The following is a 22946-nucleotide window of genomic DNA, read 5'->3' as shown; positions in this document are numbered from 1 at the left end:
AAGAAGAGAGGCAGGGAGAAAAAATCTGAGGGAAGAGGGAGGATGGGGTGGGGAGAGATGTTTGTGATCATTAGATTACCTTTGTCTCCTTGAAGTTCCCCTGCCTTTTACTTTAATCTTTTACCTTTTGAAATTTGTCACCAGCAGGTGATTTCACAGGACTTTGTGTGCTAGACTCAGGCTTCTCATGTCCCACCTGAATGCTACCTTTATAATGGAGTGATAAAGGAACAGTATTGACTTAGAGCTCTCTGACTTACATAACTAGTTTGAGATTCATCAAGTTGGTGTTTGTTCAGCATATATACCTAGTTCCTCTCTAGTAATCCTGAAACCTGTGTAATTCTGGACAAGGTTGCTTGTCAGTGTTATTTGATCTCTAAAAGGAACAAAGTGTTATGGGAAATAAAGAAATTAGAGAAAAGAAGAAACACACAATTGCAACCAACAAAAGACTTTGAGGATAGTTTGTGCATTCTACCCTTCCTGGGTCCTTCTACTTCTCTTGGGTTCTTCTACTCCTCCTGGGTCCTATTACATGGATCTCACTTTTCTTGAATATTTTCCAGCATCGTCAGGTAAGTTTCTTATTAAGCACTTACCATTGCCCATCTGTCAAATATACCCTGCCACTATACTGAATTAGTGAATAAATTTAAATTTTCCAAGACAAGGAAGTTCAGGTAAATCTGAAAAAGGGGTCTTTCTGAGAATTCATAATTCTTTGATCCTATTCTGACAATGTTAAGCTTTCTTAGGAGACTTAAAAACCTCTCATTGGGTCATATATTAGTGTACTATCCCAATACAGCCCGTAACTGTTTCAGTCTTGCTGTCATCTTGACTTCATTCCTCAAGTGACTAATCCTGACTGAGTCACATAGGAGAGCCCTGCTGGATGTGAAAGGTTCCATATTTGATTCTCTGATAGGCATGACAGAGAGTAAAGGCCAAGCTCTGAGTATGAGATGACTGGTGGTACAAATAAGACAAGAAATGCATGAATTTCATAATAGTAGTTTGAATATTATTCACTGGAAAACTGAAGAACAAATAGGCTCCTGCAAGGGAAGAAGGACATCCTGACCCAGGAAAATGTTCAAATCTTCCTTGTAAGAAATAGTACAGTGTAGAGAAGACCTAGTTTAGGGAAGATAAACCATCTAAGTATATACCATCATTGGCACCTTGCAGGGTAGACCAACATAGCTTTAGGATTGGCCATTGAAGTTCTGATTAGGAAGAAATTTATAAGGCCCCTATGAAATCTAACAGAGAGGGAATGCCCACCCAGGAAGAAGCAGCAAGCCAACAGCTTCTGGAGGGGACTCCATAGCTCCCTATTCTATTCATAGTGCCTGATGGATATCTTCTGATCGCAACACTTTATAGATAACCCAGTAGAAGATGTTGAAGATGAGGAAAGTGAAAGGGAAGACAGCTCGAGAGACTGTATCAATCCTCTTGGCTCGGTCCACGAAGAACTTCTGCATAGTTTCTCCCTCCCTCAGAAGAGGAGCTGGAGCTTGGGGGCTATAAATGCCAGGTCCTTCCATTGGACCCCCATCCCTTGCCTGCAGGCAGTGACCCAAACCGTAGCCTCGGAAATAGAAGTGACTTTCTCGGATGATATCTTCCTCCTAAAATTATACGGAAGAAAAGGCAGAGAGATAGAAACCAGGCCAAACAAATATCTCATTGGTGATGCTGTGCAGATATGATGGTTGGGTACAGAGGCCAATTGCAAGATTTTATATAGTCACAAAATTGCTCACAAGATAGATGGTATACATGCTTTGTATATGTTATGATTACATTTGAAGATAGGCTCTAAGCTGCCTTTTTGAAATGCATAACATTGTTTAGAATCATCTAAACTCCAATGAAGTGTCACTTGCTATGAGAAGGACTTTACAAAGTCAAATAGTCTGTGATTGGAAATAAAACAGGATAAAGGTCAGTATACTATTTAGAAAGTACAACTGAGGCATTTAGACTTTGTAAAATTGATTTAATAACTTCTAAAATGTGTAAAATTAAATTCTAATTTGCATAGTATCATTTTTGGTTTGGGGGGAAGCCACACCCTATGGTGCCCAGGGCTTACTCCTGGCTCTCTGCTCAGGGATTATTCCTGGTGATGCTTGGGGTACCATATGTTATTCCAGAGATCCAACCTTGGTTTGCCATGTACAAAGCAATCACATTACCTGCTGTACTTTCGCTTTGTCCTTTTGCCATAGTATCTTAAACATTTATTGATTTAGGCTCTAGAAGCTCAAGTCAGTTCGACCTCTGGTACTGAATGGTTCCTCCAGCTTTGCTGGGTATACCCCTGGTGGCTTCGAACAACACCAGGCCCAAGCGCTTAACAGTCTGTTCCCATTAGCCAACTAATACTGGGAGTAACCTTGAGCTCCCAAGGATTGCATGGGAGGCCCCCACCCCAAGAGAAAAAAAATGATTATCTTAACTCAGTTGAAAATTAGAAAAGTCTTTTTTTAAAAAAAACCTAGTGTCATGGACTATCATAATCAGAATAAGGTTGATTATTCTGTTGTCGATACCTATGCTATGCTTCTCTGTAGATATGCAGATTTCCATACAGGGACCAGAGGATACAGAGAAGCTTTTATTATCCAATACACTTTCCATTTGTGTGAAAAGAATGCATTATGATAAATACATGAACACTGGGAAGATAAAGTTTATGTAACCATAAGTAATGTAGCAGACTACAGAAAGTTCGTATATCCACTAGGCAGCTGGCAACCTTAAATAGTTGTAACACAGTTTTAGAACCAGAAGTGTATATATGTACATATATATTTGTTTATATGTGAAATATAGGAGACTATATATAAAATGACATATTTGAGAATGAGAGAGAATCAAATTGATCAGTAGCCCCCACCCCACTTTGTTCTACTTCTAAAGGACACACTGTCATCAAAAATGATGTCTCATTTGCTTGGACATTAGGTAGAGTACAGTAAATATATATCAGAACCTAGAAATCCTTCATTGATGGTTTATTTTTTTCTTTATTGTTTGTTTGTTTTTTTAGGTCAACCCTGGTGGTGCTTGGGGATTGCTCCTGGGTATGTAACTATGCAGTGCCCAGGTTGGGACCAGACAATGCTAGGGGGATTGAACCTGGGGCTTCAACATGCAGAGCTGATTCTTCAGCCTTTTGAGCTATTTATCCAGCCTGATAATGACAATTCTTAAGTACTGAGGTTTATAGAAGTAAAAGATTCAGTGATCTTAAGAAAGAAATCACCTGAGGTTAAAACCATCTCTGACCTGAGGAGAGGTGAGTGTTGGGCCGTATATATAATGGCCTTTCAAGCAATCTTAATGTCATTTGGGCTGGGAAGCAAGGCAAATGGCTGTGTTGTGGGAGTTATTAGCAATGGAGTGGGCATAAATGAGCATATTTTGTGAAGGAACAGGGAGCATTGCCTTTATGTGACTTTATCAGCTCCTTAAAAATCAAACCTTCACTCATTGTTTATATTCAGCCCACATTTCAACTTGTTTAGAAAGCCCTGAGAGAGAGAGGGAGGAAGGGAGAGAGAGAGAGAGAGAGAGAGAGAGAGAGAGAGAGAGAGAGAGAGAGAGAGAGAGGGAGAGGGAGAAAAAACAGGTAAGGGGTGAAGGGGTGGTGGGAGGAAACCTGGAGATACTGGTGCTGGGAAACGTACACTGGTGGAGGGATGGGTGTTGAAATATTGGGTGATTGAAATCTAATCATGAACACCTTTGTAAGGGTCTGTCTCACAGTGATTAAATAAAACAGTTGAAAATAAATGAATGATATAATAAAAGTCTTATTTTATTTATCAGAATTACCTCTTTTACTATTAGTTTCAAATTTAACCTGGTATATAAGTCTTTCTAAATATTAATCTGGGCCAGAGCGATATCACAGCAGTAGGGCATTTGCCTTGCATGCAGCCGGCCCAGCCTAGCCAGGTTGGATTCCTCTGCCCCTCTCAGAGAGCCCAGCAAGCTACCGAGAGTATCTCGCCCGCACGGCAAAGCCTGGCAAGCTCCCCATGACGTATTCTATATGCCAAACACAGTAACTACAAGTTGCGTAAAAGAGACGTTACTAGGCCCGCTTGAGCAACTTGATGAACAATGGGAGGACAGTGCTACAGTGCAGTGCTACAAAATTCTGAATTCAATTATATATATTAATAATAGCAAGACCAGAGCCAAAGTGTGTTTATTCACTGGTAGATATTGTGATGTTGTGATTTAGGGAAACATACATAATTTTTTTTCTTTTTGGGTCACACCTGGTGATGAACAGGGGTTACTCCTGGCTCATGCACTCAGGAATTACTCCTGGCAGTGCTCGGGGGACCATATAGGCAAGGCAAACACCCTACCTGCTGTGCTATCATTCCAACCCCATACGTAATTTTTATGATGTCTTTGTCTTTAGTCTCCACAAATATAGTGAGGCTGTTCTTTCCTCCAATTTTATAAGAAATTATTAAAGTTAAACAAAAATAAATTCTCTCTAAACTCTTTCAAAATTTCTTTTTTCTTAGTGCCCATATCAATCAATCAATATTTCAATTTCAGATGCAAATGTTTCAATCTCAGATTTATGGCCAGCTAATCTATAACAAAGGAGCTAAACATATAAAGTGGAGCAAAGAATATATCTTCAACAAATGGTGATGGGAAAACTGGATAGCCACATGTGAAAAATGAAATTAGACCTGTACACCACACCTTTCACCAAAAAACTCAAAGTGTATTAAATATTTGAAGATTAAACCAGAATCCATAAAATACATTAAAGAAAACATCAGCCGAGTTCTTCAGGAAATTGACCTCAGAGGAATCTTCAACAAGATAGCCACAGTGGCAAAGACAGCATAACCAAAAATAAACAAATGGAACTTCATTAAATTTAAAAACCTTTGCACAGTGAAGGAAATTATGTAGCTCGGCAAAGATTTTATTCATAATTGGGCACTTTTTCTGGTGAGAGTGTCTCAGAGACCTCTGTTGTCATGACAACATACTAGCCTCTATTTTCTTGGAAAATAAGCCTCTGTTGTTATGACAACAAGATTTTTTCTGACTCTGTTTCTCCAGGTGATCACTCTACTTTCGAAAAATATGAGTTAACAAGCAAGAATGAGGGATAAGAATAGCTCACAACAATGACTGAAATATACCCAATGAAGATCAAGGGGAAGAAATCCAATAGCCAGAAGAGGCAAATAGTAGTTTTTCAATCCCAACTTAGTTTAGCTAAGGAGACCTTTATATAGTAAAGCATCTGACTCGAGTTCTTAACCACCAATTAATTTATGGCAAATTGGGGTACCTTCCACCTGGAGGTGAGAGGGGTATCAGGAGAAAACATTACTAATTATCAAAGCAATCTCTTTCCAACTTATTTGATAAGGTTCTAACACTTTTCTCAGTGGTACGCGTGTCAGGCATTCTACCACTTTACTAGCCTTCACTACAAGGATTTTTTTCCTATTGATAAGGAAATGGAATTGAAGAGTAATTAACTTATTTGTAACTAGAAATCAGAGTTCTTAATTGCATGTCTAATCCTTTCAGCCCTATGTGGCAGCGAGTGGGGGATGGGATTTCTGTGGAATATGTGACAGGGTGGAAGTTGTACAGAACAAAGAAGATGTCCAGTCTGTAGTTAGACTCACCATGCGTTGGCGCCTTTGCCTTCTTCGAAGTCTCATAAATTCTTTATGCTGACGGGAGACAAAATTGACAGCAGCATATTCCAGCAGGGCAGCAAATACAAAGAGCAGGCACACAGCCATCCAGATGTCTATCGCCTTCACATAGGACACCTGCAACATCCAACACATCATTCAGTTTTCTTGGCCATGATATATCTAGTGGGTTGCCAACCCATATCAATTGCTTACTATTGTTAAATCTGATCCTGAATTTCTTCTCAGTTTTAATGAAGCCTTCATTGTCTGACAGCCCCTGTCAAAGAGATAGGGCTACCCATCATCCTTCACCTCTCTGCTCTGTCTACCCATCACTACCTTTCCTCCCTATGCATCTTTTCTGTTTTTCCTTTATTCTTTTTGTACTTTTGTTTCTCCTCCTGCTGCTTCTTCTTTTCATTCTTTTCTTGTGCTTTTTTTGGGTGGAGGGCAAGGGAAGAAGGCACATCTGGTAGTATTCAGGGCTTACTCCTGGCTCTGTGCACAGGGATCACTTCTGGAGTATTCGGGACCATATTGGTGCCAGGGATCAACCCCATAACAACCATGTGCAAAGCAAACATTCCACTCTCTGTGCTATCTCTCCAGCCCCTCTTTTCTGGTTCATTTCTCTCAGTAAACAGCATAGACCATGAATACTGGGGGGTTTTGCCCTCAGTTATCTTCTAGAAACCTCTCAGACCTGATGGTAATTGGGCAGAGTTCATTATTTCCTTGGAAGATGAATGAGGACACTTGTGGCCTAGGGAGAAAACGCTTTATCCAGTCATAAGGTAGCACCAGGACATAGATTTTGGGGCTTTAACTGAATTGTGTTGCCATTGACCTAGACAGCAGTCAGTATCGGGTTAGGGGTTCTTCGTTTCCTTCCTCCACCCCAATTCTTATTTGACCCTATGATATTTTCTGCTTCTCTTCATAAGAGTCACTGCTGAGGAACTGAGCTCATGGTGAGTTGGAGTCTCATTACTCACACTGACGAGCAGAACAGGGCAAGGGACCTGAAAGAATACCACCCATTCTGACTACAGACTCCCCTAACTTCAAGGTCCTGTTGACATCTCTTCAGTGCTTTATGTTCTGCTCTTACTGCCTGCCATGGCAACCTTAAGTATTCTTCTCCAGTTTCCCTTTATGAATGTTGAACTCTTCTCTTGGAGCATTGTTACAGCTGGGTGAGACTAGGAAGTGGGACAGAACTCAGGTTTATGAAGTTACTTGACAATCAGATTTGCTCACTAGTTTTAAGCTACTCAACTCACCCCTGGGACTCCTCAGCAGCAGTAGGATTCATGGTAGGCAAACTATTTCATTGCCTTCTGTTCTAATTGCGAAGTAAAGTTGATGTCAATTCTAGGTTTCAATGAAAAACTTCCACTTCAACAGTTCTTAACCAGGGATATTTGGTTTTATAATTTTGGGTGGTGGTAGAAGCTACTGGAATCTTGTGGGATGCTGCTAATCACTGACACATACACACATGTGCGCACATGCATGGACACACTCCAAAGAATCATATGGTCCTAAATAGAAGCAGTGCTAAGGTTCAGAAACTCTGTCTTATAACTTTTAGGACAATTCCACAGAGGTAGTATGTTTCCAGGAAACCCTAATTAAGCATCCTTGTGTTTCCATTTCCCCAACTTCTAAGATAACATTCTACTTAATTATCTCACAGTCTCACTGTGATTACAGGAATGTCAAGTAGTTGCTATGTAAATAAATAATGATGGGCCATGGCCCAAGTAGAACACATACCTTGCATGTGTGAGGCTCTGGGTTCAATTTATTGTACGGCATGACCCCATAGCACCATTAGGCATAGCTCCCACCACAGTAAAATGATAATATACTAAATATTTCAAGTAAGAAATAATAATGAGGGAGTGGCAAGGGAGATCCATGAAGGGCTTGGAATCATCAAAAGAAAAGGATCACAAAGAGACAAAGAAGATTTTCTTAATGACAAATGTCAATAACATACCTTAAATGTCTCTGGAATTCATCCAATAACTATCTCAGGTCATCTGAAGGACTGCAGCTACTTCCTCAATGGTCTCTTGCATCTACACTTGTCACCTTCAGTCTGTTCTCCAAACAGGAGTCAGTGTTTTTTATTTGGTGGTTTTTTTTTTTGGCCACACCCGGCAGTACTCAGGGCTTAAACTTGGGTAGGGCTGATTATTGGCTCTGCACTTTAGATCATACCTGGTGGGCTTGGGTGAACACATGGGGTTCTGGCTATAGAACCCAGGTCAGCTGAGTACAAGGCAGGTGTCCTACCACTGTACTGTCATTCCAGCCTCTAGTGTATTTTGTATTTTAAATGTAAATCTAGGGCCAGAGAGATAGTACAAAGGTTAAGATACTTGCCCTGCATGCAGCCAACCCTGGTTCATTCTTTGGCACCACATGGTTCCCTGAGTACTGCCATGTGTAACCCTCCAAATGTAAACCTAATCTTATGATTCCATTGGTTAAAACCCCCAAGTAGCTCTGTTATCCTTATGATACAGTTACTGTTCCCCTTAGTATTTCATCTAGATCCTGCCTGCTTTTCTTAGCTTCAGCCTACCCCTTGCAATATTTGACTTTATAATGGTGAGTATTTCAGTAGTTTCTCAATGACACAATCTGCCTCTGTCTCCTATACTTTGTTATTTTTACTTAAACACTTACTTTAGATACAACCTCATCTAGGATGCCTTTCCTAATTATCCAAGTTGGTTGTCCCTGTGATATATGTGTTCAGATTACTTAAATTTTCTCATTCATTAAGCATACCTGGCCATTACCTTCAATAGTCTGTGCCTCTTTGATGGCAGTACTTTCTATCATATGTGTTCACTATCATGTCCCCAGTGTGCATTGTTTTCACTGTTCTATCCCCCAAGTGTATATGAATTCCTGGGGCATAGCAAATAAATTTATAGGGACTATGCCAAGTTATTCTCTGCTGAGTGGCTTAAACGCTCTTTCCTAGCCATGTTTGGAGGCCACTAAACTGCAGTGCTGAGAATTTAACAGGGTTATACTACTTGAACTATTTCCCCACTAGCTCCAGCAAATATTTTTTGACCGAATGAATGGATAGATGGTCTAAATATAAATTAGTCTCCAATGGCTTTTCTGCTTATTCTCTTTATCTTCTTTGCCCCTCCTACTCCAAGTGTTCTGTCATTTAGTTTATGGGATCATGAGAGAACTGGCTCTCCACTTTCTGCTGTAATTTTAGTTTTTTCCTGACCATCTCTGATAGAAATTTGTTTTTTTTTCTTTTTGTTCTGCACTAGTCCACTTACAGAGGTGTGGATTAAGAGCCTGGCAAAGAGACAATAATCATTGCTCTTGAGGTCCCTCATAAAGGCAAAAAGGAAATGATTTCCTGAGAACATAAACTGGACCACCCCAACCTAGTTCCCTTACAATGTGAGTCTCTGCTTCTCTCATCTTGACCTTATCTGTAGTTATATTGGTAGATAGGATTGGTGTGGTTTTTAGAAGCCCCTGACCTGGCCCTGTCTTTTTCCTTGGGCCCTCTACCAAATATACTGTTCCATGAATTCAAGAGTGAGTATAAGTTCCGTGACTCAGTTGCTTTCTCTGTGAGGCTAATCAATGAGGGTCTTCAATTTAGTTGGCTGTCTATGTATTTTGTTTATGGCTAGCTAAGCCACCAATATCTAATGAGAGGGCACAGAATACTACTGCAAACAATCCTCCAACAAAGTCTGTTTTTCTCCAAATGATGGAAGTAATTCCTTAGAGCAGATGGATTATCCTGACTCACAGTGGAGTGGTGGAAAAGGAAGTGTTTTTGACAAGTTTAAAGACATAATATGTACCACCTTGTAAGTTAGAGAGAACTCTCCCCTTTCTTTTTGGTTTTTGGGTCCCACCTGATGGTGCTAGGGCTTAATCTTGGCCTCTACCCTCAGGGTTCTCTCCTGATAGGGAGCTGGGGACCATATGTGGTGTCTGGGATTGAACCTGAGTCAGCATCATGCAAGGGAAGCACCATACCTGATGTACTATCACTCCAACCCCAGGAAGAACCCCATTGTGTGGCACTGTCAGTTTACTAGAACAGGATTCTTAGGTCTGAACTATTTTTATCTCTGTTTCTCACACAGAACAATATCACCACATGGCCATAATAGCTCTCTGCCCAGCCTTGTACCTTTTGCTTAAACCCAGTTGGTTTTTCAGCGGCCCTTCAATATCCTTGTTTAGGGAACACATTTATAGGAAATATCTATGTCAGCTTTCCCTGGCACACCTGATTCTATTTCTGAACTTTATCACTGTATATATACCTATAGGGCTTTGCATTACCTCAAGTGCTTCCCAGAATCCCAAAAATAATAGAAATATATTTCACTCATCATGGCCCTTAATTACTATAGAAGTATCTAGTATTTATTAAGTAATGATTAAGCACCAAATCCTTCTTCGTTTCAATATATTATCGTTTTTTATCTTCTGTACTTACAATATGAGTAATGTTCTTAGTCCCATGTTATCGGCCCAGAATTTGACCTTCAGTATCCACAAATACCTATAGTCTCCATTTGTAAATGCCAAGATGGATTTAAGAACCAAAATCTGCCTAAAACTATCCTTAAGTCCTGTACTCTTCCATATACCAAATTTGTAAATTCACTATGGATTCCCATGTTAACCTCTGTTTAAGTCTCCAGTAAACATTTTCGTAGTAAGATCTGGGAGATAATTTATGAAGGGTCTCATTCCTATCAAGTCAGAGCAGGAGACAAATATTCACTGTAATGTCTATAATAAGGAAATGTGCTGCTTCTGATTTCCATTTTTCTCCATGGTCCAGTATAGTTCCTAGTACATACTACATGCCCAATAAATGTTTGAGGGAATGAATGTGTTTGACCCCCCCACCCCTATTCTCTCAGAGCCTTGCTATCAGAACTCTGAGGTGACCTCTGGATTTCCTACATAAAGGTATGAGGCAGGGAGAATCTGGCCCCAGTATCATCAGCACAAATCTCTGCATAATCTAACTACTACCAGGCTCCAGACAATCACTAGACTGCATTGAATCTATTATTTGTTACCTCAAAATTTTCTCACCCCAACAGAGTGAACGGTGTCTTTGAGTTAGTATCTGGCTTCTGACATAGTTTAAAAACTTTTGTAATTCTTTGATTATATCTTTGGGGCATGATTTAGATGAGGTCATCCACTCTCTGAGCTTATTTTTCCCTAGCTGTCCCATGAGGGAGAGGGATTTTTTACTTGCTAACAGACTTTTTGATCTTGGACATGCTAGTGTTTCCTAATGAAAGTCAAATTAATCAGGCATTTTCTTTTTTGCTTCCTTAGCCAGATAGGATCAATACCCTAGGTTCTGCATTGTTACAATGTTATTAACAGTCTATTGGGAGAAGAGTTATAAGCAAACTATTCTTACTCAGTCCTGCTTTCTATCTTAAATCCAAATAAAACAGTGAGAAGGGAAGGAGCAGAATATGAATGGGAAATAGGAAACACTATGGAAAATAAATTTCCTTCTATGTCTCTTCACCTTAGGCAAAGAAGCCCGAGAACCAGAGCTTTGAGTTGTCATGGTGAGAACCGTGGTGATGCCTAGGCCAACACGGGCGGGTGCAGCATCCATGTTGATCCAGAAGGAGACCCAGGACAAGATGACGATGAGTAGGCTGGGGATATACATCTGAATCAGATAGTAGCCCATCTGTCGTTCCAGATGAAACTTTACCTCAATGCAGGTAAATTTTCCTACAAAGAAAAAGAGGACAAATCAAACTCTGGGTCGGCAGTTTGCTGTTCTATTTGAGAAACCGGAGTCGGTCAGTCCCATCTCTCTGGGTCAGCTTTTGGGCACCTCAGCTGGGGCCAGTGAATAAGCATTTCAAACTGACTCCAATGCCTGGGATGTGACTAAGTGGTAGGGCACTCACCTTGCTTTGTGAGGCTCTGGGTTCAATTCCTCATGCCAGAAAAAATCCAAACACAAAACAAATAAACATCAAAAAGGTCCCATGTGTACTGTCAATCAGTGAAAAATCAATTACAAAAAATAAAAAGGTAAAGGCCCTCCCGTTGATCGTCGATTTGCTCGAGCGGGCCCAGTAACGTCTCCATTGGAGACTTTGTTGTTACTGTGTCTGGCATATCGAATACTCTCGGTAGCTTGCCAAAAAATAGTGTCAGGTTAATTAAAAGGCCCCAGGGAATATCCGATATAGGTTCTGAGGAAGCTGTCAGCAAACCCTCAAAGACTTGATCTCTTGCTCCTAGTACTTGGATTTCCAGTATGAACTCTTTCACGTGACAGCGCAGCAAGTGGATTAAGAGGACTCAAGATCCAGACTTTTGAATCCTGAACTTTCCACTTACTGTGTCCTGAGGCAAAAAGCCCAAACTTTTGAGCTTCACTTTCCTTGCCTGTAGAACAATAATATGGACTCCTTCAATGCGCTATTGTAGGAATTGAATGAGATCATGTGTTTGAGGTGTTGAGCACATAGGTAGCTGGTACTATTATTATCATTGTTAACAAAGCAATGAACTTAGACTGACTCAAATCTCAGCAGCCTTGCTTGAGCTTACTGGTACCCTTGAAGCTCTCTGAAACAACAATTCACTGAAATAAATACTCCCTGTGTCTTAAGCAAGGGAGAATTGCTGGATAGCAAACATCTGTAAACAATATCCAACAGAGACCAGTTTTGTGGACAGTGAGCACTGGGTTTTCATAGAGAATCAGGAAGCGCCACACTCCAACCACCAAACAGTTGTATTGGCCCTAGATTCATGTACTGCCTCTTAAGCCAGCCATTTTCACTTTACCCTGTTTTCTATACCCCGACACAAAGAAAACACCAGCTCACAGCTTTTCCCTGAAGCAGAGGCTTAGGATAACCAAAGCAAAAAATCAGGATGTGTGTGTTGTTACAATATTCTGGTATACACTTGCACTTACTAAGCCTATCTGTTTTCTCAGGCTAGTGATTTTAGCAATGACTGATGGCTTCAGTATGCTGTATGATTCAATATGCTGTATGATGCTGTGATCTCCTACTGTTCCCTGGATCCATCTCACCTCACCCCACCTTCTTGGTATGTCTTGGGCTTCTTGGTATGTCTTTGTTAGGTTTCCATTTGTGTTGGTTTTTTGTGAGCCACACCTGGGGCTGCTCAGGGCTTACTCCTGTCTCTTCACTTAGGGGTTCAATCCTGGTGGTACTTGGCAGACTGTATGGGGTGCTGGGGATCAAATCTGGGTCAGTGGTATGCAAGGCAAGTGCCTTACTCACTGTACTATCTCTTTGGTCCCTATTTATATGTTTTCTCCCCTTCATTCCTTTTTGGGAAAGTAATAGTGACTTTGTTGTAAGTTGAAAATATACGCTTGCTTAGTATAGTAAAAAGTACTAAACAAGTGTGTAATATTCATAAAGTCAGACTTACCGGGTTCCTTTTAAATGCTTCTTACTTTATGTAATTTATCTCATTTAAATTTCTTAGTAGCTTTTGGGGGAAGATATAATTATTTCTCATTTTGCTGATATGGATGAAGAAGCTTGAAGAGATTAAATTATGTTTTTCAAGGGTACCCAACTAGTAAATGGTAGATTTAGAAACCCAAAATTCTTATTCTTATCATACTACTTTAGAAACATTTAGTGCTGTTTCTGTCCAGAATTTTTAAACACAGTTGGTTTCTTTCTTACCACAACTTTGAATCTCAGCCTTTCCCACTTATAATTCCCCACATTGATATAAACATTTTGTAAGCATTCTTGTAAATGTCTGACTAATATTCCATCAATCAGATGTACCATTTAGTTTAGTTTCTACCCTATTGGTATATATTCAGAATACTTACAAATGATTGCCGGTATAAATAGTGAACGATGTGCCCTCATGGGATATAAAGTCAATATGATTTTGAAATAGTTCCTTATAATTTCACTTCCAAAAAATGAAAATCCTAGTGGGGAAAATGTAGCCTCTGGACTAAAGTTTCTCAAAATATGTCTCCGGAAGCACCTGTATCAGAATGATCACTTTTTAAATGAAGATTTTGGGATATTATTCCAAGTGCATATAACCCAAACCTCTGAGAGTTGGAGCTCAGGAATCAACATTTTAATAGACTCCCAAGGGGAATATAATGTATACCAAAGTTTGCAAACCACTGACCTATATACAATTGCCAGCTTTTTTTCTCCCAAAATAGGTTAGACCAGTTTTCCCATCTCACTGGCATTTTCTAAATCCAGTGGTATATTCCTCTCTCCACATTAGCTCACATGTGTGAGCACATATATTCATTGAATGGCACCCACAGCATATAAGCACACTATGGAGGAAAACCACAGTCTCCCTCCTCCAGTCTATGACCTATCAGAATCATACCTTTTTACAGCCAAATTGTCAGGGTAGAGGAAACAGCAGCTCTTAGGGATGTGGCAGATGTCAGGCACTCAGTCTAAAAAACTAGCCTCTCTGCCCTTTGAGGCCCATATTTTCACAACTGGGGAAACAAGCCAGTTCATGGAAGTAGGGCAGTGGTGGCAGTGGTGGGATGGGTAAGCTAACCAGTGCCCTGATATACTCCCTCCTGGCTCAGTGCAACTATTGACAACTCTCAAATGTAGATTTCCCTTCTAGATGTAGATTTCTTAGGAAAGGTGGGAGACTCTTGCCATTGGCACATGTCTGTTTGCTTCACAGCTTGTAATAGGGACAAGAGTGTAGGCTGTGGATTTAGGCAGATTTATACTTGAATTCTAAATCATCCATTTACTAGTGTGTGACTGGACAATTGATTTAACCTCAGAGCACTTCAGTTTTCTGAAAAAATGACCTTTGTCATCCCTATCATAGTGAGATACGGCATCTGAAGCACATGACACCATGTCTAGCACAGATTGGACCTTCAGCAGACTCTGAATTCCTTACCTCCATTCCTATAATCCAGAGACCCTCCTTTGGCTCAGAGCCATTAAGGATCTTGGGATTTTACCTGTATTGTAGTGCTTGGTACAGTAGTCTAGATCCTTCTCCTCACGCAAGATAAACTGGGGCAGAGTGAGACCCTCAGCCACCTGGACAGCAGGAGCATCTTCTAGCCACTCAAACACAAGATCGTTCATGGTGTAACCAACTGAAAGGCACAAAGATAACAGAGAGCTACAGAGAGTGGGCATTGGGTAAGGATAGGACGAAAGTTGGAACTGGCAGGGGAAAAAATGGTGAGGTATAAGGCTTGGGTTTTAGGAACTTCATGCTCATTTTAGAAAGGAAACCTTTCTGAAGAGGTACTTGGTTAACTCCCTCCGGGGCCTATCCTAAATGAGTTAGGATAATCAGAAAGATTCCAGACTCCTCTATTGTCTAGCTCCTAAGCTTTAAAAATGCCTTAATAGAGATTAATAGGAAGACCTAGAAAGCTGGGCAGAAGGGTTGGAAAGATGTCAAGAAACTGTTCTGCAATACTCCTGCCATGTCTCAATCCCAGAGGAGTAAAGCATGTGTATCGACCACATGTTTTGAACTGAGCTAACCTCAGAGCCAGGGCTTCTGTCACCTCCTTCCAGGGAGGAGAAAATTGTTTATGTAATGTCTGGAACAATGTGCACACCACAGCTTCTGACAGGGCCTCCTGAACTGGAACAAATTGAGAGCTAACTTCTAAATTTACCAAATTGCTCTCAGATTGCCAGAAATTCATAAAGGCTCCTACCACATACATGACCATAATCACACAAGGATTCGAAATGGGAGCGGAAACAATGATGCTCACAGATGTTAACCAAGAGTAGCTATGTGACTTTGGGCAGGTCGCTTCCCCTTTTGCAGAATGTTTCACCTACCTTTCAGAGTTGTGAAAGGTAAAGAGAAAATAGTCAGGATATGGGTCATGAAAGTGGTATATGGACTCTAAAGAGCTGATCACACAGGACACATCATATCCATTACTTACTACATGCTAGGTACAGCTTGACAAGTGCTTTTCTCTAAGAACTACGTGGATGTCTCCTGTTCTCAAAGTCTTACCTCACTTAGGAGGTGATAAAAAAAAGGCATGTCAGTAGGTTATGTCACCGCCCTGAAGGGTACTGTACTGATTAAGGTGGTGTTAGTCACTTCAAGAGCAATTAGGCAGCACTCTGTTTGTTCACTTAAAGAAAGTGGGTAGACATTGAGTGATATTGTTTTTTTCTGAAAAGGGTGCAGTAGGCCAAATAGTTTGGGAACGCCTGACAGAACTGATGGTTTAGCCTGCAAGTTGTACCTATGCTATATTTTAGCCTGTGACTGAGCAGTCCTTTATCTACAACTATTATCTTCATCTTCTTTACAAAAGTCATCTTTACTCATGAGGAATAGGGATTTGAAGAGTAAACCCTCCCTGCCAACTCTAGCATATTCACAGGCATTTGAAATGTCTTAACTCAGAGGGAGTAAAGAGACAACAACTTCAGGCATTGTGAGAGAAACATATGTTTGAGTAGAGGAGGTATCCCTTAAATTACCCTTCACACCCACACCAATCAGTGTAGGCACATTTGTATATAATGCTGGCATTTCCCCATTCTCTAGCCCTGTGGAACAGCCAGATAGCAAATAAAGTAGGGATGGGGCAACATAGTGGGTTGGGGGTTATTAACAAGTCTTGACTTCTAGGCTTCTGACTGTGCATGCTTAGAGTAGTCCCTCCCCTCTCTTGGTTGGAATATCCTGGAGATAGGGGTCACTGGCTAGTGTCCCACGCCTCACAGTGACTTTAGTAACACTTACAACTCTCCAGCTGCATTGTGCATGTCTGGATATCCATGGGGAAGTTCTTGAGGTCCATTGGGCAAGACAAAATGAGGGTCAGCCTAACACGGATAGTAAAAAAGAAGTGATATTGGCTTAAAGGATCCACCGCAGTACAGGAGACCCTCCTCCCACCCTTCAACCTCCATCTTGCTTCCCCTGACCCAGATCCTCCTGGCTAACCAGCAGGTGCACCTGATGCTGTAGAGCACATTCCCGTTCTTAAATATGCGCAGTAACTTGTTGTCTGTGGTCACCTCATGGAAGTTGGCCCCTTTTTCATTAGCAAAGAACAAATCTGGCTTCCAGATAGAGTCCAGCATAGAGGGATCAAGGTCTAGTGAGTCATCAGGATATTCTTGGTATGCCAAACGGGGGTCATTCCACTGCTGACGCAAGAAGACGTTTACCCGGTAGTCCTGGGAGGGTACAAAGATAAGCCCTTGAGAGGCAATGCCCAGGAAGGGGCTCAGCAAACTCACAAAGCAGGAGTGCTATGGAAATACCTGAAGTACTTTTCAGGGGCATTAGGCATTTTCCTGTGGAAAAGGAGTCTCCTTTGGGGAGATATGGCAATGGATACTTACTAAGCACATATTATGTGCCAGTCTCTCTGTTAAGCGTTTACTTTCTATGAATTACCTCATTTAAATTTTTCATGATAATGAATCAATCTCACACCGAACCAGTGAGAAGGGAGCCATTATGATGACCCCCATTTTGTAGATGAAGCAACTTAAAGCAGAGATTTAAATAACCTGCCCACATGGCAGAGTCTGGCAAACTCCCCGTGGTGTACCCAATATGCCAAATACCAGTAACAATGAAGGGTCTCATTCTCCTAACTCTGAAAGAGCCTTGAATATGGCACTTTTTAAGAAAATCTCAGGGCTAGGACGAAGGAGACGTTACTGGGGCCTGCTCGAGGCAATCGACGAATAACAGGATGGTTGTGATTGTGATTGTGATGTACTTTACTCAACTAATTGATGGTAGACTGGATGGAAACACAGGCTTGACTGATTCTAAAACCTGTGTTCTCAATGGAATACTATGCAGCTATTAGAAAAGATGAAGTCATGAAATTTGCATATAAGTGGATCAACATTTAGAGTATCATGCTAAGTGAAATGAGTCAGAAAGAGAGGGACAGACATAGAAGGACTGCACTCATTTTTGGAATATAAAGTAACAGAATGGGAGACTAACACCCAAGGATAGTAGAGATAAGGACCAGGAGGATTGTTCCATGCTTTGGAAGCCAACCTCACATGCTGGGGGAAAAGGCAGCTGGGATAGAAAAGGGAACACCAAGTAAAGGATGCTTGGAGAACCCACTCCGGATGGGAGAGGTGTGCTGAAAGTAGACTATAGGCCGAACATGATGGCCACTTAATACTTGCATTGCAAACCACAACAGTCTAAAGGAGAGAGAGAGAGAGTAAAAGGCAATGCGTCTGCCACAGAGGTGGGGGTGGAGCGGGGGAGGATGGGGTCGGGATGGTGCAAGAGATACTGGAAATATTGGTGGTGGAGAATGGGCACTGGTGGAGGGATGGCCACTCAATCATTGTTATAACTGGAAAGTAAGCAAGAAAGTTTTTAAGTCTGTACCTCACAGTGATTCATTAAATAAATAAATAAATAAATAAAAAATATAAAAATCCTGTGTTCTGCACCAATTCACCCTGATGACCAACGTAAGACATCCCATGATTTTAGCCATGACCACAAAACTGACAGAGAACTACAGAGGGATACAAGGTTTGCTGGTGAGCTTCTCTCATTCATGCTAGAAGGGAAATAGGAAATAAGGAGACACCTTACCATGGTAGTCTCGGTGACAGAGCTGAAACTATTGATGAAGATGTTGCAGGTCACATTCACAGGTGGACCTAAGAGTACCAAAGCACAGCCTTATTGGCAGGACATTCTACATAGAAGTAGGTTCTAGGATTTCCTCCCTGAGCTTGAGGCCAGGACACTGCTGGGAGAGGTTTCAGGACCAGTTATATAGATCCATGAGCAGTAGGGAGGGGAGGCATTTTCTTAGGTGTGAGACTATCCCTATTTCTCCAGTTTCCTTTTCTTGGGACAGATGATGGGAACTGATGCAGTAATGTATCCTCTGAAGGAATGGGGAGGGGGGGTTAGTTTTTAGGATGCATGCTTCTTACCTTTAAAATTGGGTCGAATCCTGGCATCATATCCAGATGTTCGCCCCATAAGCTTATCTAGGAAATCAGAGGGGGACATGGACTGGGAACCTGTGGTCCCAGATTTGACTTCCTCTTTTGCCAAGGCCACCCTGAAGAGGAGAGATGAAGAAATCTGAGGCCAGCCTTCTGCATTTATCATAGAACCTCTCTTTCCCTTCTCCTCACACTTCTGGTTACTTTTCCCATCAGACAGGAGGACAGAAAAAGATGGGTCTCTGGGTGCCTGTTTTCAAAATGAGGAGAACAAAAACAACCATAAGGCAACATAGCAGCCCAGCAGTTAGTCCCAGGAAAGTGTTTTTACCTTCACAATTCTCAGGGGGTGGGCCATTATTTCCATTTTTGTAGAAGAATGGTTTCTACTGAAGTGACTCCCCAAAGTCTCAGAGCTAGCAAAGTAATGAAGTCAGCACTCCAACCCAAAGCTGAGGCTACAGCCAGTGTTGTCCTTTTGAAGGTGCTTTGAAAGCAAGCAAGGAAAAGTCACAACCTACTGCTTTTGCCCATCTGGCCTCCCCAAGTATGGAAAGGACTCAAGGATAGCTTGTCATCCTGAGGATTGCTTTTAGTTGTGTGACTTCCATGCTTATCAGCTCAGGAGCTACGAGTCAGCTTCTGAAAAAGGATATTTGGCTTCTGGCAACTGTGGCAGCAGGAAGCAATGTCGGGAGTTGTTCCTCTATTCAGAGCCATGGCAGCTGCAGGCTGGTGAACTTAACTTTGGCAAAAAAGGGGGGAAACTGAGCTATAGGAACATGTAAAGCCTCCCAGTAGGGTGGCCATGATGAGAAGTTCAACTTCCATCCTTTTGCCTCTAATATTTTTATTTTGAGAGAAGGGCGGAGTGGCTAAAGACCAGCAACCCCTGAAAAGTTTTCCTCTAAGAGTAGAGAAGTCCTTTCTTCCAGTCTGTTTATTTGCTTATCAGTCAGTAGATGCGCTAGGGACTAATTGCTGAACAGAGATGAGGCTTATGACTTAAATTCAAGCTGAACTTCTGGATGGGTCCTGTGTCTCTTGCTCCATCCTGCCATTGCCACCATGCCAGATGTTTGAGCTAGTTCCTTTAATGCCCTCTTTCTGTACTGTGGTACTGGGAGGTAATAGCTGCTACCATTCTGGTCCAATTCTCAATAAGACAAGCTCTGCTTTTTGTTGTTTTGTTTTGCTCCACACCCAGTGGTTCTCATGGGCTACTCCTGACTCAGTTCTTGAGGGTAGTTCTTGGTAGTAAGAAGGTCAAATTGTATAATCTGCATTTCAGGGCTCTCTCATGCATCCAGTGCTACCACATGCAAAACATTTTGAGCCTTTTCCCTAGCCAACCTCTCTTTTCCAGTTGATTCCTCCTCCAGCCGTCAACCAACAGAATAATAGACAGCTAAGGCATTGTGTGCAACGCTTTCCTTACCTTAGCTAACTTAGTTTCATACAGGTCTCTCAGCTAACCCCATTATACAGATGAGGAGACTGAGTAGTAAATTAAACATCAAGATTTTAACAAAGAGTTACTGACTTTAAAATCATGTGTTTAGGGCTTGTGGGTGAGAGGGACTGCAGTAGTTTGGGTACAGGCTTGAAATGTGCTAAAACCTTCATTCAAACCCTGACACTGCATGGCACCCCAGTACCGTGAAGTGTGGCTCCTGACTCCTTTGTCCCAGTATCATACCATTAAGTGGTGACTCAAACATCTCTGAGACTACCCTGTTTTCCTCCAGTACTTCCAGGCCCAAGCACTGAACTGTCCATTGTTAACTGAGTATTGCCAGGAGTATTCCCTGGGCCCCATAAGCACTGCTGGGGAGGCAACCTACAAGTGCAAAACGAGGTGATGCAAGTTGTTCTGGGTGGGCTGCCAGAGAGAAAAAGTGGAAGAAAGTCAGTGGCAGCCTCATCCTGACCTCCGAGAGCCTGGTCCTCTTAATGGTTCTGAGCAGAAAAAAGCCCTTGCCCTGCCACCTGAGGCTACACTGGCCCCTAGCAGTGGCTTGTCGGATCATGTGGCCTAAATGTTCTGTTCAAACCTGAGGATCTGGGGCAAGTAGAAGTTGATTTCCCAAAGGCTGTCCTTGCTATGTGGTGCTGTTGGCCACCTGCCATCTGCCTACTGAGAGGCACTGTGACCCTGTACATGGAATAGCCAGATCTTCGCCACAATCCCCAACCCCACCCTCAGGTTATATTTTCTGCAGGACTCTGGGACAGGCTATACACTCAGACATCTTGGGTCCCAAGCCCTGTGAAATCCACCCTCATCTAAGGCCCCCTTATCTGTGGCACTGAGAGAAGAGTCACTGTATATAACCCCTGATTTCCCCTTTCATTGGAGCAAACTCACCCAAAGTAAGGCCCAGAAGTTTCCAGAGTTGACTGTCTCTTCCCCAAGTTCAGATGCTAGGTGGAGGTGGTTGGAGAACTCAGATGCTGTATCTGAATGACCTGGGGCAGGGGTCTCCTTCCTGCCTTTGAGGCCTCCGTTTCCACGTGTACAGTGAAGGAGCTTGGTCTTGCGGCCATGCTGTCCTCCAAGCCCCCATGGGAATGCTCCCACTGAAGATTGTGCCTGGAGGCAATCTCCTCTCTCCAGAGCCCTTCCCCAGTCTCAGTAGAGGGACCCCCTTCTGCCTACACCCTTCCTTTCATTAAGTAGCTCAGCTGCCAGTTCAGTTTGGACTGTGATTCACTCTTTAGGTCTCTTACAAGAAGTAGTCCTGGTGTGCTCCTTGCATTAGGAGGAGTAAAGATATTTTACACTCGCCCAAACCGCCTGTGTCAGGAGGCACTCTTATGATCAGTTCATCCTAAGCCATTATCATCGTTCCTTCTCAGATCATCCTGTCCATCTAAGCTGGATTCTGATCTCATGAGAAACTAGGAACGTGGAAGGGACATTTCTAGGGAGCTCAAGACATGTCTTGGCCTCCAAGTTCAGGAAATGACTGTCACTCAGTGCCCCCCAGAAAAGACAAGCAGCTGTGTCTATCTAGGCAGGTCACTAGCAGAGGGCCAAAGTTCCATTAGCCCACCCTGGCCTCATGTGGTTTGGGGGCAAACTTCTGCCTTTTCAAGTTGCTGGGGTAGGTGTCTGGCATATAGGTGTCAGGTGTGAGTTTTAGGCATCTGTGTGGGCTGTGCTCCAGCAGGTATGAAGATTAAGCTGGATGGCAGGGCACATTGGTAGACTCCTTTCTGGGACTCAGCTACTGAGATGCCACACAGCTCCCACCTATGTAGAAACATTCCCCTTCCTCTAACTTTGGAAAGGCCCCCAGAACCCCAGTTGGGGAAAGGGTGTGTCCTCCCTTGGAACTCTCAATAGGCTTTTTTGCCAACTTAGAGAGAAACAATGCCAGCACCCCCATTGCTGCCCCTGCTAGTGTCTGCATGCACCACCAGCGCACCCCAATTCTGCTCACCTGAGGAGGACCTGCCCTGGCAGAGTCCAGAGGAGAAGAAAGGCGAGGGTGGCAGAAAGGAGAGTTGTCATTCTGTAGGGACCCTGGTGCCCTTCCTCAGCCTGGCTGCCAAGGTGAGGAGATATCCGGGGTGAAATGCCCCACGTATGGAGTCTGCCTTCAACTTGGACTGCTCTCAGTGAAGCCGAGGGTCGGGTGAGGAGTTTTGTGCTCTCTCTTCTGCTTCTCTTCCTGCCCCGTGTCACCCGTGCAGGGCCAGAACTATTCTCCTGAAAATGATATGACACAGATAACCCTACAGGCTCTGGCTCCTGTTCGCCTCTGGTTCGGCTTCGGCTCCTGTGTGGGCTTGCCTAGGACTCTGGGGGGCTTCGGTTTGCTTGCAGGAGCTAAAAAAAGATTCTCTTTGGGCAGCAATCACTCGCCAAACCCTAGAGAGTCTTGGAAGGGAGGGAGGAGGGAGACCGGTAGCAAGATGTTTCCCTCCCTTCCACCTCCCCCCCAGATGCACCCTCCGAAAGCAGCAATTTAAAGGCACAGTCCCTGGCAGTTAAAGTGGGGTTCAGAGCATATCTGTCTGTGTACAGTGTACAGTAGGAGTGTAGGATGAAGCCCCTGCAGATTTACATGGTGGGCCCAGGCACCCAGTCCAGTTTCTACCTATCTGGCACATACAGGATGCCCTGCGTCCCCCTCCCCCTTGGCTTTCCTTTCAGCCTGTAGCCAAGCTGAAGTTGAACTCT

General features: G+C 42.6%; 1 protein-coding gene across 1 annotated transcript; it reads right to left on the bottom strand.

Annotated features, from left to right (window-relative positions):
- Positions 1–1007: 1007 nt before the first annotated feature.
- LOC130034239 (glycine receptor subunit alpha-4) lies at positions 1008–22414 on the bottom strand. The gene is made up of 9 exons (XM_056125808.1): positions 22204–22414; positions 18743–18873; positions 18393–18460; positions 16761–16984; positions 16545–16627; positions 14767–14907; positions 11296–11510; positions 5703–5852; positions 1008–1640 (listed from the first exon to the last, which is right to left on the bottom strand). The coding sequence occupies exons 1-9, from the start codon at positions 22272–22274 to the stop codon at positions 1350–1352; spliced, it is 1374 nt and encodes a 457-aa protein (XP_055981783.1). The 5' UTR covers positions 22275–22414; the 3' UTR covers positions 1008–1349.
- Positions 22415–22946: the final 532 nt, after the last annotated feature.

This window comes from Sorex fumeus, unplaced genomic scaffold, assembly GCF_029834395.1.
Source record: "Sorex fumeus unplaced genomic scaffold, SorFum_2.1 ptg000058l, whole genome shotgun sequence".
Classification (NCBI taxonomy): Eukaryota; Metazoa; Chordata; class Mammalia; order Eulipotyphla; family Soricidae; genus Sorex; species Sorex fumeus.
Note: the sequence above shows the minus strand (reverse complement) of the source record. Positions and strands in the feature narration are given on the sequence as shown.